At 45.5% G+C, this 16,658-nt stretch overlaps 1 protein-coding gene across 1 annotated transcript in view; it reads left to right on the top strand.

Moving 5' to 3' along the window:
- Positions 1–169: 169 nt before the first annotated feature.
- Positions 170–16,658, top strand: part of Cdc123 (cell division cycle 123) — a 60,021-nt gene continuing 43,532 nt past the window's right edge. Inside the window, exons 1-2 of the mRNA XM_004861822.3 lie at positions 170–352; positions 11,342–11,413. Coding sequence (XP_004861879.2) covers positions 279–352; positions 11,342–11,413 — 146 coding nt within the window. The 5' untranslated portion in view covers positions 170–278. The remainder of the gene's footprint in view (positions 353–11,341; positions 11,414–16,658) is intronic.

Here is a 16,658-nt window from a genome sequence, read left to right as displayed (position 1 = left end):
GCTGTTCCCGCAGTTTCCTCCCGCGCGCTCTCGCAGCCTCTCTCTCTCAGGACCCAGACTCTGTGCGCGCGTGCGCGTGTCCGCGACACTTGCGCTCAGCTCAGTGTGCTCCACACGATTCACCTTGGGTTCCTTTTTTTTTTTTTTTTTTTTCCCCCTACGGCACCGGAAGAGTCCTTGAACTAAAACAGCTCCGCGGTCACTTCCGGAAGCGTGGCGCAGGGTTCCGGGAGGGCGCCGGCCTGAGAGCGGCGGGGAGAGGCGGCGACAGCTGGAGGATGAAGAAGGAGCATGTGCTGCACTGTCAGTTCTCCGCGTGGTACCCGCTCTTCCGAAGCCTAACCATCAAGAGGTAAGAGAGGAAGGCTCGGCCCGGGCTCCTGGCTCGAGGGAAGTGCGGGCCTTGGGTGCGTCTTAGCATCTGCAGGCCTCAGGCGGGCCGCCGACGTGGAGAGTCGACTTCCTGGTGCCGCGCGGCGGGCAGATCTGTGAAGCAGGCCGGCGCGGCCGTGGGCCCCGGCGCCGGGCAGTGAGTGTGCCGCGGGAGGCCGGAGGGTAGGTCTTGGTTCCGCGCCGGTGGCGACGAGGTGAGTAGTGGATTGACCTAGCTGGGGCTTAGGACTTCACCACCGAGTTCTGCTTTACAGCTCTTGGAATTGCCCGAGGCGCGAGGCGATCGAGAGACCCAGGGGCGCCCTGGACTCTGCCCCTGACTAGCCAGCCCGATGGCGATTGCTTTCCGCCACCGTAAAATAAGAACAGAGACACCAATCCTACCTCCAAGGCTGCTGTGAAGCTCTAGTGTGATCGTGTACAGCATACCTAACGCATTGGGTACATATTGTTAACGGTGTTGCTGATGGCGGCTGTGAGAGGAAACTATCTGGAAAAGAAGTGAAACATTATGTGTGTTCTACTTCTGTGGTGTAGGACGTGGAATCTGTACCCAGTTTGGAGGACACGCAGAAGGTTAATTGTGTCCTCCTTTTATGCTATCGTTTAAGGTAATGTAGGCAAGGCAGCCAGAGGACTACTCCCAGCCATTCCAATGAAAGCATCTGAAATATGACGCAAGTAGCCTTTCACTCACTAGCAGAAGTAGTCAAAGGCCTGGGTATCCCGGGTAGAATTTTCTGCATTTTATTCCCTCATCCTTTAGGCCTGAATTGTCACTTATGTGGACCATCAAGCATCCATCCCTTCCTTGTCATTCTGTCTTCCTTGGGAATCCTGAGGTATTAAAAGACCACACAAATTCAAACGACAGTTCTTTTCCATCTGTTATTCAGACTTAGAGTTTCTGTCTCATTATCCGTGACACGATGGAGTTTAGAATAGTACAAAAGATAATCCTTGCATTTGAAGATAGTTGAAGTCACAGCAAAACAAAAGGGCCTCAGCAGTAACAGCAGTAGCACACTCACACTGTGTATTACTTCCTGTCACAAGCTATCTTCCTGATAGTTCAGTTCATGAAAATTAGCTTGTGTACCTGAAAGTAGGCTTTGGGTCTAACACGATGTTGCCATCATTCCTTTTGTGTTGTGACAAAATGTTTGTGAACTTGTCAGACACTTGCACTGCATATTCTTACAACTGGTTTCTGCGCAGCTACCTTTTGTGTCCTCCAGCACGGTTCTTCTTGCATCTTAAGCAATATAAACATAAAATGATGAAGAATTGCCTGCCTTCGAGTACTGATTCCATCAGGATCTTCAGCAAATTAGTTAATCTTCCTAAACCTCATTTGGAAAATTGAAAACATAATAGGATTTCCATAGGCATTAAAGGAGATAAAATATTGATAATGTTTGGTACTTTTTCTGGCACATAGTAAACACATAACAATGTGGTTTGTTACATTTGAGTATAGTAAAAGCCCTATTGAAGTAAAATAATTTTAATTCACTTAATAGAAAGTTAATGAAAAATGAACCAACAGGTGAGATTTTCTGCTATTAGTAAGCAGTCTGTAACTAATCTATGTTGCTTCAAACTGTTGTATTCTATCTTTAGACCATTCCTTCAGTCTATTTAGTATAACAGTATGCCCCGCTACAGGCCTTATTATTTGGTGTTTATTGTGATTCAGAGATGATTATGCAAGTTTATTTTTTGACAAGTTTGATTCAGACTTAAGGATAGTTAGGTGATCTTTGGTCCAACCACTTTTCCTTTTTAAATGTTTTTTTCCCCTTAAAATACAAAGGTTATATTAAATAATTTTTAAAGGCTTCTTCTACCTCTGAAATTCCATTAGAAGTATCTTGTGTATATGCAGAATTATAGCCACTTGATGTGATATTTGCCATTTGAGCCTTTCATCTCTGTCAGACAGGCCTCATTGAATTTTTCCCTGCATAGTGGCTTTCTCTGAAGCCTCATGAGCACTATGTAAAGCTTGCTGGGCAATGTCATATTTGTGGCCTGTCTTTCAGGCATGTTTCCTTTTTCTGTATTTGGCAGCCCTTGGTATAGCACTTGCCTTATTATACTGGGACTATTTTTTTAATCTTTTCCCTCAATAGGCTTTAAAGATTTTTTTTTTTTTTTTTTTTTTGAGACAAGGTCTCACTATGTAGTTCAGGCTGGCCTTGAACTATGAAGCCCAGGGTGGCCACAAACTCATAGGGATCCTCCTGCTTCAGCCTCCTGAGTACTGGGGTTACAGGTATACACCACCACACCTGGCAACAGGCTTTCATTGTTTTTTGGTACCAGGGATTGAACTCAGGACCTTGTGCTTACTTAGGCAGGCACGGTGCCACTGAGCTAAATCCCCGGCCTAGGCTTTAGTTCTTAATGGAACTATCTTGGTGTGCTTTTTGCATAACAGGTGCAAGATAATGCCATGAGGATGACCTGAAGACATGTGACTTAGAACTGGGTGACCCATGAAACCCATGCAGCATATCTCCATGTCAGCTAATACCTGTAGGAGTTGGGGGCAGGCTAAGTAGATGATCTAGTGGCTTATCATGTCTTATAGTTACCATTTCTTCTGCTAAACCAATATAACCTCAAAAGTCCCTTTCCAGTATGGACATATATGTTTTATTCTGATCCCCTTGACCACACATTAGTTAATCCTTACAGATTTGTGAATGGGTCTTGCTTGGAGGGATTATTTGTAGCAACACCAAGGCCACTGGACCCTGTTGAACAAAAACATTACGTCAGTCTTCATACAACACCTGGCTGTCCTGCAGGAAGATACTCTTGGATTCGGTACCTGGCCTAGTTGGCAGCTGCAGCTCATCGAGGGTAAATCCTCATATGTTGCAAGGCCCTCTCCCTAAAGCCCTTCTCATCTGTGCCCAGTAGCCACTGACTGCATCACCAAGACGTCAAACCTGTGGACCTCAGGAGTTACTACTCCTCCAGGACAGTGAGACTTCCTCCTTCCATTGAACACTTTCCTTTTCCCTCACTCTGCTTTCCCTCTGAGATTTGCTGCCTCCAGCTCTCTCCTGGCCAGACTTCCTGATCTGAGAAATTTACAGTAATCAGGCTCTTGCTTCTCCAGGATAATGAGCCTGTCTTTTCCCTCACAGCTGACCTGTGACCAGGTCCGGTTTATGAGTCTCTTCCCCAGGGTCCATCCTGCTGACCAGCTGGACAGTCTGGCCCAGTACTGCAGTTGGCTCTAAGTTTCACTTCCTAGTCAGAGGCTCTCTCTCCGGGATGCCCCAGATTGCAGCATGCTGGGGTCCCTCAGGATGTGGGAGGCCCGTCACTCTCCAGGTATCCCTTTTTGGGTGGATACTGCAGTTCAGCAGGACTCCTGCTGATGGGTCCTGGGTCCTCTGCCCCTTGTGACTCATGGTTGAGCTGCATTCTTAAGAATTGGTCTAAATTTGATCCTCAAAGTCAAGAAGCATGACCTCTTCATGGCACTGTAAACTGCAGCAGCATCTTACAACTAGATCTCTTCTGTTACAATCAGGACAGAGATCCTGAGATGCCCTATACTCAGGCCCTTATGGGCTTCTTACAGGATCCTTAGTCGCAAGGGGTCTCACATGTGCCTTTGTGAGTCCTCCCTTCACATCTGTCTCTTACAACTGAGTCCTGAGTCTCATGACTCTCAGGTCCCTGTCTAACCCCACATTTAGGGGAAGTGTTGTTTGTTAGTAAACAACATGATTTTTTTAAATAAAGGAAAAGTCTGGGTAAGGCCCGGGGAACCATGGGATGCCCCCTCCTCAGGACAGCAGTAGCAGAGGCTGAGCTCCAAGCTCAAGCCTGAGGCAGGCTAGGACAAGAGGAAGAGAGCAGGCCAGCCCATTCAGGTGCCAGTGCTACCAGGGAACACCGCCTGGAAAATGGAGATGGAGGGAAGAGGTCTGGGCCTCATACAGGGCTCGCACTGGACCCTCAACCCAGGCTGCTGTGGAGAGTACATCAGGCTGCAGAGCCGGATATCAGGTGGAGAGAGTGGCTCTTGGGTTACGCGCAGCCTGCCCTGGGTCCCAGAGGGTGGCAGGGCTGGGCTTAGCGCCTGTCTGGGGATGCCACAGTGGGGAAGTGAGCCTTCTGCTGAGGAGGTAACGAAAGTGCATTGGGACGTATCTTGGCCGATTGGTAAATTTACCTTTAAATTCTCTGGTTTAAGTTGATCGTTTTATCTAACTAACATGCCTAAAACATTGTAAACAACTTTGGGATAATTCCTAAACTGCAGTTAAGATGGCTCACTTGTTCTGCTTTCTGCTGGTACTAAGATAATTTACTATTCAAGATTACTTGAAAATGTGTTATTCAGCCAGTCCTAATGTAAACATCTGTGAATTAATTCTGTAACAAGAGCAAGTAAAAAGTGTCACAGGAACTTTCAGATCCAAAAGGTCATGGGGCTTATGACAAGAGGAAAGCAGCCCATCATTTCGACAGTCCTGCCATTTAGGCCCTGGCCTGTGTCACTCACATCGGTAATAAGTCTGCTTATGGTCGTTCGCATGGTTTTCTAAATGTGTAAAAAGTCAAAGTCTATCGTTAGATTTTTGTCAGTAATGTTAACCTGCTGATACATAAAAATTTTAAAGACAGTGTGGCTGCTCTGATAATGAAAAGGATTAGATATTAATCGCCTAAGAAATCTATCTTTTAAAAAAGAGAGCTTATTGGTCCTGATATAATGGCAGTCATGATTGTTACCTTAAATGCTATATAAAATAAGTTACCTTGTCAATTACTAAACTCGTTAGAAGTCTAGGTCTTTTGACATCCGTAGTTACGTTTCTTCTCTGAAACATTTTCAATCAGACTCATGAAAAATACTCAAAATTGTTATACCTACTCAGTTTGTTTTGCTCTGGTCGGTATATTTTGTACTTTCCTTTTAAAACTTTGTAACTGTTATTTCTTAAAATTCTACGAAAGTACAACTCCAAACAGAGGTCCAGTCCAATATTTTGAGATGTTGACCATCACCTACAAAGAGATAGAGTCAAACTAACCAATGGACTGCAGGTAAATTTGGCTTAAGAAGCTGTATTGTTTGAATGAGGCTGAAAAGGGACTGTAAGACTGACTGAGTTGTCAATCTCATCCCTTCCGATATGGGATCAGATAAGACCAACCAACCAGAGTAGCGTTCTGGCTCATAGGAACAATGGAGCGATGATCGATCAGCGATACCATCAAGAAATGCTGACAAAGGTGTTAGCAAGAAAGCATGAGTAATGTCAAAACCATGATGGGGTCACTTGTGTCGGCCCTAGTAAAAGAGAAATAGAGCCAAGAGGTTATGAAAAAGGGTTCTTACACATAAATGCCTCATAAATGTCACAGAAAACTGCCAAAATCATGTTTATCCTGAGTTAATTTAAGGATAATCCACTGGGTCTGCCAGTAAAAAATCCAGCTTCCCTCAAGTGCATTTTCATTTACTGTTCTTGGTGCAGTTTGTACATCAGTAGTGAGCCCAGTCCCTCCCACACGGCCTGTAGTCTGTACTCTTAGAGCAGGCTGTTTTTGCTTCTGTCCAGGCCCATTGACATCCGATGACTTAGCAGACTCATTTGAGCCCTTTCCTTCTCTCATAACCCACTCTCAGCTGGAAGCAGATGAAGGAAGGAAGGAAGGAAGAAGACTCCACCTCAATGTGAAAGATTTGACTTTGTTGATCTATCAAGGTGGAAATATGGAGGCTGAACAGGCAGAAAATAATCTGCAGTGGCAGTTTAGTAAAGTGAACTCAACCTCGCCCTGTCAGGCTTTTCTGTCCCAGTGTGTGCTGAGTGACTAACATTCTGCACAGGCTAAACTGCACTTAAAGGTAAATAATACACAGCCTTTGAATTGAAACACACATATTTCTTCCTAATGGCCTGTTTGTAAGCCTTAAGAGTCTTCTGTGAGGGCCAGGGATTTAGCTCAGTGGTTCTGTGGCCTGCCTTGCAAGTGCAAGGACCGGAGTTCGATCCCTGGTACCAAAAAAAGAGCGTCTTCTGTGAGAACCAGAGTAGTGAACTGTGTCCAGTTGGCTGCTTTAATGTGTAAATAGTGATGTAACACAGGTGTGCTTGTGAGGCTAACAGTGCCAGCTGTCTTAAAGAAAGGTGATACACAGTGGAACTTCAGTTCATCAACTTAGTTCTCTCCATGACTCTGGTCACAAACCGAACTGGACGAGAACCCAATCACATGTCCCCATAAGCTCAACACCCACCCTAACCATTCGGCTTGTGACCAGAATCATGGAGAGAATTAGGTTCATGAGCCGAGGCACCAGTGTAGTTTATATCTAGATGTCCCCCCCAAGGCCTCATGCACTCATAGGCCTAGGATTAATCCACTGTTAAGTTTATAGCTAAAGGTGCTGTTAAGCAGGGGGTAGGGGAGGCTTGTGGGAAGAGGTGTGGTACTGGGAATGAGGCCCAGAAGGGTGTATCTCCTCCATGGCTCTTCCCTTTGTGCTCTATGGCCTGTCTGCTGTAAGATAAGCATCTACCCCCGGTCATACCCCTCTCTGCCATCTGGTTCTTCTTTGGAGCTGGATGACCATGGACTGAAACGCAAGCCAAAATAGACCTTTACTCCTTTACATTGTGAGTGTCAGATATTGTGTCCCAGCCATGAGAAAAGTAACTAAGACAGACTCTGGTGTTAGAAGTGGGATTGTTGCTGCAATGGTACCTGACCATGTGGTTCAGAACCCTTTAGAGCTGGTTTACAGGAGGAGTCTGGAAAAGTTTGGAGATACCACCTGGAGAAACAGCCTGAGAATGCTGTAAGCCAAGCTTGGTGGGAGATTCTGGTCAAAGCTCAGAAGACCAAAAGGCTGGTGTAAAGACAGACAGTAAACACCAGGCTCAGGAGGTTCGAGTTGGGAACAAGGACTTCATTGCCAGTTGCACTCCAAACCTTGCGTGTTATCCTCTTGCAAAAAATTTATCTACGTTTTGCTTGCATCCTAAGACTTTACAGGAGACTAAAATTAAGGATGGTGGACTAGTTAGTCTCTTATGGTTTATATCTAGATATCCCCCTAAAGCCTCATGTGCTCAGGGGTAAGGCTTTGGGGAAGTGATTGGATTGTGGGGATGTGATACTCATCAGTGGAGTATGTATTAGTCCACTGATGAGTTCACAGCTAAATATGATATTGGGAGATGAAACTTTGTTGGAAGAGGTGGGTCACTGGGGGTGTAACCTGGAAGAGTATATCTCCCTCCCACATCTCATGCTTCCTACCTGGCACACTTTGAGCAATCCTCTGCCATGCCTCTCTGCCTTGGAGCCAGCTGACTGTGGACAGAAACTTACACAAACTGTGAGGCAAGATAAGCCCTTCCTCCTTTAAGTTGTGAGTGTTGAGTACTATGCCTCAGCAAGAAAAGTAACTAAGTCTGATGGGAAATTTCAAGGCGGCCTAATGTTGAGGCTGCAGCGTGGATACTGTGGGGCTTTTAGCCAGGTTTGCACTGAAAATCAGGAGCAAAATGTTTTTCACTTTTGCTGGAAAGGAAATGCCTGGGAGGAAAGGCATATAAAGTAGTAGTGGAGGAGAGCTCAGTTGCTGAAAAGATTAACATAATAGGGAAGATGGCTTGAGGGCATCACAGGACTACAATGCCCCCACCCTTGCAGGCTCAAAATTGCAGAAGGGAAAGACCTTGCTTTGAGAGGAGAATCCCAGGGCACTCTACTCAAGAATGGTCATCTAGGAAATTGCCTTCTTGTTGTTCTGTTCACAGTGCTCAGCCACTCCAGGCGCTCAGAGGCCCCTCAACCACAATGCAAAAGGGTCGGGCTCCTTCTGGAGCTGACATATCTTGGTGTGATCCATGAGGGTGCTGCATGCAGAATACAAGAGCTATTTTGTTGTGGAGGCTTCTCCCCAGATTTCAGAAGACTGGGAGGCCAGGCAGTGTGCCCTCAGAGGGCAATGTGTAAGGTTGTCGGAGTAAAGCTGAAAGTGCAGTGGAGACCACAGAAAGTTGGAGGAGCCAGTAATGTGGAAATCTGAGGAAAGCCATAGGCAGTGAGCAAAGCCACCCAAGAGAGAAGTTATCAGGGCTCCAGCCACCAGCAATGCCATAGGCGCAGGTCTAGCCCAGGCCTTTGGAGTTCACATCTTGGGGCCATAACTTGCCCCAGGTGCTAGACTCGGAGCTCCAGGATTTACTTTTGCCCCTGGGATGTCGGTCTTGCCTTGATCCCATTGGTTTCTATCCCTCTATTTCTTCTTTGGGGAAGCCAGTGTCTGTTGGTCCCTGTGGGTGTGACCTGGCTCCTGCTCTGGCTGCTGCCTTGTGAACCGCTTCCTGACCACCATGAAGTGAGCACCCTTCCTCCACTCTGCCCTATTGCATGTCTTCCTGCCTCAGAGTCAGCTGACCGTGGACTGCCAGGCCTGGCTAACAGTTAATTTTTAATCAGAAAATAGACACATTTAAAAAGAAAATTGAGCTGGGAGCAGTGATGCACACCTGTAATCCCAGCACTTTGGGAGGCTGAGCCAGTAGGAGTACAAATTTGAGCCTAGCCGGGTAACTTAATAACTGAACAAAACCCTGTGTCAGAATTAAAGTAAAAAAAGGAATTTAAGGGCTGGGGATGTAGCTCCATGAGAAGACCCCAGGTTAAATCCCCAGTACCAAAAGAAAAAAAAGGGAAATTCAGTAGGTTTTTTCTTTTTTAAATAGAATTTAAATATTTAAAGAGATTGTAAGTTGCAGAGGCTCACCTGAAGTTGGTTAAATCTAGTAGATTTGAACAGAATAGCAAGATATTAGTTAAGCTTAAAAGCCCGAGGAAGGACTTGGGATTTGAATGTGAAATAGTAACTTTAATAAATCAAATATTTATTTTTCAAAGCAAACTAGCCTGTGAATAGTCTTTCCTGTGTACAAACTCATTTGTAATGTGCTTAAAAGCCTCTTTAAGGGGGCCAGGGATTTAGCTCAGTGGTTTTGCCGCCTGCTGCGCAAATGCAAAGACCCGAGTTCAATCCCCAGTACAAAAAAAAAAAACTCTTTAAGAAATAAATGAGGCATTAGTCAGTGATGGGCTGTTGGCTGTAAAAACTGGATGTGGTGTTATTCTCTTTTAAGAAAGTATACATTTTCAAAGTGAAATACAGTAATAGCATTGCTTTTAGGCATCTGGGAGGAATTTCGGTGATTTCTTATCATATGGTAAAACACAATTACTCGAAGTTGTTAAGTGGCTTCCAGTCTCGCTTTGCCACCCTTGTTGTGCCCAGATCGCGAGGTCCCCAACGACCACCAAGGACCCGATTCCGATGCAAACACACGAGGGTCGTTTATTCAGGCTCGAGCAGGGACTCCCATCCGACACCGACGCAGCGGGTCAGGATTGAGAGCCCCGACTCTAAAACACCAGGGGTTTTTATAGAGGTTACAGCAAGGCTCGGGGTTGCAAATCACACGATTGGCTAGCATTTAGCAAGTTTTGAAAGTTTAAACCTGATTGGCTGTGCCTTGAGCGCTGAACTGCAAACGGCTGCTCAAGTCATCGAAAAGAACATCTGGGATACTGGGGTATTGGGGTAACTACTGATTAGCTGTTGCAGGCCATCGAAAAGAGCATCTGGGACATTGAGGCAGCTACGGATTAGCTGTTGCTAGGCTAGTTGCTAGGGGACCGCTGAACACTATCACAGGCAGGTGGCCAAAGTACATCTTGTGGTTTTTCTTGGAACTAGAATTTATGTCCAGGCCACCTTACTCTAAGATGGGGCCAAATTTTAAAATGGAGTCACTCAGGCCTCACACCCTCAGTTAATATCTGAGATGAAGTAAGCTAAAGTCTATGCTGTTAAGCAGCCTCATCGCTCCGGGGACCAGTTAGCCAGCCAGACAGACGTATGCAGGCATGTGAACCCTTTGCTTTACATGCTCACTCAGTCCAGAGTGGTTTCCATATCTCGCATCTGCTTCTACTCTTAGAGGGTGGCCAAATGCTGTTAATCTTCTGGTCTAACCTGCATTTCCAGTGTTCTGGCAAACATTTGCTGGTCTTCTGTAGGGAACAGGGGAAGGGGACGTTACCAGAACCTCTGCAGTAAGTCCTAGGCTCCTGCGAACCACGGCAGCACACGGCGAATTACAGGAAAGGTAGAAAAATGAAAAGAAGCTGAGCTTTGGGTCTGATCAGTGCTGCTCTGGGCAGCAAAGACAAAGCCCCCTCGCTTGCAGCACTTTATTCAGTACATCAGGAGAAACAGATGTAACAAGTGAAATGCAGAGTTCCGTACTTCACTTTGGGATGAACAAGGTGTAAAAAGACTGGGGGGCCAGAGGAAATCGAAGAACAATGAGGAACTATGCAGATGAAGATTTGGTTCCTCCCTGGCGTTTCCCGCAGGTGTGGTCTTGTCCTGAAGCATTACTGCATCCGGGGATCACTGAGGTCTCAATTGTGACCCGAGGCCAAAATGCAATTATGTCTGGAATGTCGTAGCTGGCCTGTACGCAGGAGAACTAGGCCGGCTCAAATGATTTTTCCCTAGGATGATGTAGCATTGCTCCCAACAGTCTTCGATTTCTTAAAAACACAAAATCACTGTGCTCGTTCATTCAAAGTTTTTTGAGCTTGTTGCTTTCATCCTGTGATTTCTGTCTGGTTCTTTGAACTTGGCTGGGTCTTTTGTTTGTTTCTTTACCATAAAGACTTTTGTAGTGATTATGTGGCCTGGACTATGTGTTCATATCATACCAATTCCTGCTGTGCTGCTACCAAACGTACAATATTGACATTTCCTGTTTCAGATTAAAGTAATGGGAACAAATGATTCAAAAATTAACAGTCTCGGCTGTGTTTGACTTTTTGAAATGATGCCTATTTTGAGGTATGTGTTTTTCTTTTTCAGTGTCGTTCTTCCACTTCCTCAGAATGTAAAGGATTATTTGCTAGATGATGGAACTCTGGTGGTTTCAGGAAGGTAAAGTATATCAGAAAAAAGATTTCTTTAAACTTTATCGTAAAGAATGCTATAGTGAGTAAATCTCAGCATTTACCATATAAAATGAGTAAATTAGCTTGCGCATCATTCCCTCAGTCATTTGGGTCTTTTTTCTCGTCTTAGCTGAAATTATGCCCTGATCTTTATCCTATATTCCTTATCAGTGTTCAGTTAATATTTTTACAATTTAGCCCTTCTCCCTCTTAAAATAACTAGTTGTGAAATTGCATGGTTCCTTTCATTTCTGCTTTAGAGAGCAGCTATACTGATACCTGTACCTTCTGAAGGTAGCAGGATGAGGGATAGGGCACACTGTAACCCTTTGAGATCCTCCAGTTGTTAAGGTAACAGTTCAGGGTCCATTGCAAACAGGAAGCTTCACTAGGGTTTATTGTTTAAGTCCTTGACATTTTGTTCCCCGCAGTTGATCCACCGTGGCTCCACCTCTCCCTCCTAAAAGCTGTTCAGTTATTTCCCCTATTTCTAGGGTAAAGGGAAAGCATTATGTGTGTCTTTTTAGTGGAAACTTGAGAAAGTTTTAAAATCATTGGTTTGTTGCTGTTGTTTGGGAGGGAACCAGTCCAGGGCCTTACACATACAAGACAAGTGCTCTACCGCTGACCTACAGCCCCAGCCCCATAGAACTTGGGAATTCCTAATTCCATTCAGGCCTCTGCTCCGAAGCCACATCGGCTAAATGTCTGTTTCCACCTGGCACAATTTTCTTACTTGTTCTATTTGAATGCAGCTGCATGAGAACAGGGACTCGGTCGCTGTTTTCACCCCAGCTGTTGGAACAGCACCTGATACATGAGATGTGCTTGGTGAACACCGTTGGATGCATGAACCTTAGACACGTGATTAGAGTTGTTTTCGACGACATTAACTTGATCCCATATTTTTGTCCAGTAGATTTTTAGTGTAGTTTTCTGGCTTCTATTTCTGGTTTGGGGCATTCATAGCCCTTTAATCTAAAAAATCATTAATGTAGAGCCTTATCGGTCTGGAATAATTGGGGAGATAACAACATGGTAGGAGATGTGGATAAGGCTCAAGCTGAGACACTTTCAGATTAATTTTATTTTCAAATATGGCATTTATAATGACCAGACATAGCTGAAAATGCAGTGTAAGTAAAATATTAGAAAATCTTGATAGACTTCAGTACTGTAATGTGGCTGAGCCCAGGTCCTGAGCCCTCTGTGGGGCACCATCCTGAGCCGTCCCACCTGGACGGCCTTGTTCTCCTTGACTTGGGGTGAATGAGGGTGAGTGACAGAGACACCGAGTCAGTTTAACCTGCGGGCAGCCAGGGGGCTCTCGCCTCTGAGTAGGGAGAGGAGGTGCCTCCTAGGTCTGGCTCATCTTGTTTTTATTCACAAGCAGTCAGAGTAACACAAGATTCATCTGCTTTCCAGTATCCGGCAGAACATTCTCAGGTATACAACTTGACCTGAGCTGGCTTAAGTTCTCCTTAGACCCGTGACACGCAGTCACCCGAGTGCCTCCTTTCTCCTTTGTGCTCACAGAGATGACCGTGTAGACATCGATTCTCCTCTGGTCTCTGACACGATAAACATCAGAAGGCCACATGTTGATTTTTACTGGCCAGATGTTGCAGGAACCTCTAGCTTAGGCAAACACTGTTAAGTACTGCTGGAGCTGGAGTTATAAACTCAGTGGTGGAGCACTTGCCTAGCAGGCGTGAGGCTGTGGGTCTGATGCCCAGCACCACAAACAGTAACAGCAAAGTTACAGTACCAGCATTGCAGCAGCACACAGTGCCGTGCTGTGCTGTACAGCCATGCACACATCACACGGGGACCTGCCCTTTGCGGTTCACGGTTCAGCTTCGTGTTTTGTGATAGTGAAAACTGCATAGTGCTGGTTCTTTAGTCAGATTGCCTAGGTTCAGATCATATCTTTGCTGTTTTGTAGCTCACTGTGTCTCAGTTTCCTTGACTGTAAACTGGGCAGATGATAAGGTAGAACTTACCTCTTGGGTTGTTGCAAGAATAAAAAGCAATCATGTGTAAAATGTCCAGTCTAATCCCTAGTACATTGTACATTTCTGGACAACTTAGTGACTTAGTGAGACCCTGTCTCAAAAAAAAAGAAAAAGGGTTGGGGATGTATCTCAGTGCAAAAGCTCTGGGTTCAACCCCCAGTACCTGGGGATAAATAAAGGAAAAGAGGTGCCGGGGATTTAGCTCAGTGGTGCTGCCACCTGGCTCCAAGTGCAAGGTCCTGAGTTCCATCCCTGGTACCAAAAAAAAAGGAAAAGAAAGAAATGCTAACTGCTCTCATCATTACTAATCTTAGTTGGTATAAGCACTAAATCATGTATCAGTGCAGAATTGAGCTAGACTCTCTGAAGAAGATAGGGCGGTCACTGGCTCGAAGTTGCTAAGGAATGACGGGGAGAGTCAGGGAGTGTCCAAAAAGCTTTTGAGGCTCTGAGAGGTGAAGTTGGGAGGGAAGAATCTTGCAGGCCGAGGGAACAGCATGGACAGGGACTCTGAGGCATGGAAGATCTTGGTGTTTCAGAACCTAGGGGAGTGTCATGCGGCTTGAGCAGAGCAGGAGCTCTCGGCAAACAGCAGCACAACTGAGACCTCTAAAACCGTCTTGGTGCATCCACAGCCCGTGGTCTTGTCTACCAGCTCTGTCAAGATGTAACACAGAAAATACGGATTCAGTCCTCAGTATTTAGAGGGTACCTTAGAAAGCCAAGCCTAATAAGACTGCAGATTAACACTAGTGTAGTGTCTGGTTTTTAGTGCTGTGGATCTAGAAAGAGTTCTTTAGGATTGCAAAGTGTTGACTTTAAGTTTGGGGCACTGACACACATTAACTGAAGTCACAACAGATTAATCAGTAAGCCAGAGTGTGGAGTTCTCAATTTAAAGAGGAAAGCGTGTCGTCCCAGTGATTGTAACTACTGGAAGAACGGAGCAGGTAGTCTGAGCCAAACACTTAAGAACAGAATCACTCTGACTGCACGTATCCTAACACTGTGCTTATACCACTGGTTCTTAATCTTGTCTTTATCTTCAGGATGATTTCTTGATTTTCTATCATGATCTTTGGAGATTTAAGTTTCTCATACCTTTATCTCTCATCATGTTTGGTTAAATCAGTCATCATGGTTTGCGGTATTACTTTGTTAGTGTTGACTACTGAGCCATGATACTATGATTACCTTATTTGAAAAGAGCTTTTCTTTGGAACTAATAATATTTTAAATTTTTGCTTAATTTTCTGTATGTCTATTAAAAATAGTTTTGCAAATATTCCAATAGACAAAAGTAGCCAATTAGTTATTTTTCTAAGTTTCTGAGTTCAGTTACAAATCTGACAGTTACATTTTTCCTTTTCTGGATATGTTTGTTAGCAAGCATTCACCTTCCTGTTGCAGTTTAAGCTGGCAGTCCTGCTTGTCTGATATGTTGGATTTTCTGGATTTTTCTTTGGAAACCTTATGTTTTGTTTCTCTTGGTTTACTCATTTTACTGAAGCAAATGCCCTAGAATGCATAGGAGGAAATGCTTTTGAGTCTTTGCATGTCTAAAGATGTTTGTACTCTTCCCTAATACTTGATTTTGGTGGTTGTGGGTTTTAGCTTAATGTGGGATTCTAGGCAGAAAACTGTCCCCTGGTTTTGAAGGCATAGCCCACTATCTTCCAGGGTCTTCTGAGGTCCCATGACATTCTGATTTGTGTTCCTTTTTAAAAAAAACTTATTTCCTTTTTTTTTTTTTTAAAGAGGGTCTTGCTGTGTAGTTCAGACTGGCCTTGAACTCACTGTACAGTCCAGGCTGGCCTTGAACTCATGGTGAGATCCTCCTGCCACAGCCTCCTGAGTGGGGGGATTACAGGCGTGCGCCACCATGCCCAGTACACTCCTGTTCTGTCTCTCTTTCAGTACTGGGGAATGAATCCAGGGCATTCACACTGAGCTACATCCCCAGCCCTAACTTTTTAGTTTTGAGGCAGGCTCTTGCTTCATTGCCCCAGCTGGGCTTGAACTTGTGACCCTCCTGCCTCAGCCTCTCAGAGTGCTGGGACCACAGATGTGCACCGCCTTGCCCAGCTGTGACTTGTTTTTCTTTATGAATATTCTTAGGGTTCCCTCTTTCATATTTTGTATTTCTTGGTAGTTGTCTAAATCACGTGTTACTATGGTATAACACACCGCAGAGTGGCTTGAAGCAGTAACCATTTTATTTGTCAGTGATACCTCTGGTGTTGGGAGACATTTTTCCTTTGGTCTCTGTGGGTTTCTCACATTACTTCACATCCTGCAAGAAGAGATGTTGCCATGGGCCGGGGATTTAGCTCCGTTGTTCTGCCATCAGCCTCGTAAGCACAAGGTCCTGAGTTCAATCTCCAGTACCAAACAAAAAGAAGAGATGTTGCCAGCTTCTGCTGTTGACATCTTGTCAAGGATGTTTGTATAGCAAACAGACTAAAAACGGTAGAGACACCTTCCTTGGGTCAAGAATTGAACAGGCTCACTTGCATTCCACTGTGGGAGACAGGATTCCCTAAGCCTGGGGGATTCCCGCCCTGCATGACCAGAGAGAACTGGTGTACAGCGGAGGTCGTGCCTCATGCTGCACTGCGTGAGTAACAGTGCCCTTTGTTTCTGACCCAGCGGCCTTGTGTTTTCCACGTGTCCAAGGCGCTGTGGCAGGCAGGCCCCCGTGTCAGCTGCCAGTAGAGTGAGCGCTCCCTCGGATCCCAGCAGTTCTCCAGCCAGCGTGTCTTCTGCTGCTCCTGCTAAAGGCACGTGGCCGTAGCCATCTGCACCGAGCCAATTTGCCTGGAGATGACCTCCCTGGCTTGTTGCTGGGTCCCTTCCGGAGGGGCCGCGCCCTCATAAAGGCTGGCCCCTGCTTCTTGGGCAGTGGCCGCATTCCCACAGGGTGAGATTGTAAGCCCTGGGGATGTGGACCCTCAGTTCACAGGTCAGGAAGTCTTGAAGCCAGGCTAACCTCCATGGGTGAGGAGAGGAACGCCGTTTATCTATGGGAGAGTGGCGAAGGGCCGCGCACAGAGGTTACGGTGGGGTCGCCGTGGCTCTTTGTGAGTCTGAGGTGTTTTTCTTCCCTTCCAGTTCCCATGCTGTGTTCTCAGTAAGCCCCTTCTAAAGACACATTTTCCACTTTGGAGAAATTAAAAACCATTTGATAATTTGGAACCCCCATTGTTTAGGTGATAG

The sequence above is a fragment of the Heterocephalus glaber genome, unplaced genomic scaffold, assembly GCF_053883595.1.
Source record: "Heterocephalus glaber isolate CG9 unplaced genomic scaffold, H.glaber_assembly_v1.0 deba00000738, whole genome shotgun sequence".
In the NCBI taxonomy this organism is placed as follows: domain Eukaryota; kingdom Metazoa; phylum Chordata; class Mammalia; order Rodentia; family Bathyergidae; genus Heterocephalus; species Heterocephalus glaber.
Note: the sequence above shows the minus strand (reverse complement) of the source record. Positions and strands in the feature narration are given on the sequence as shown.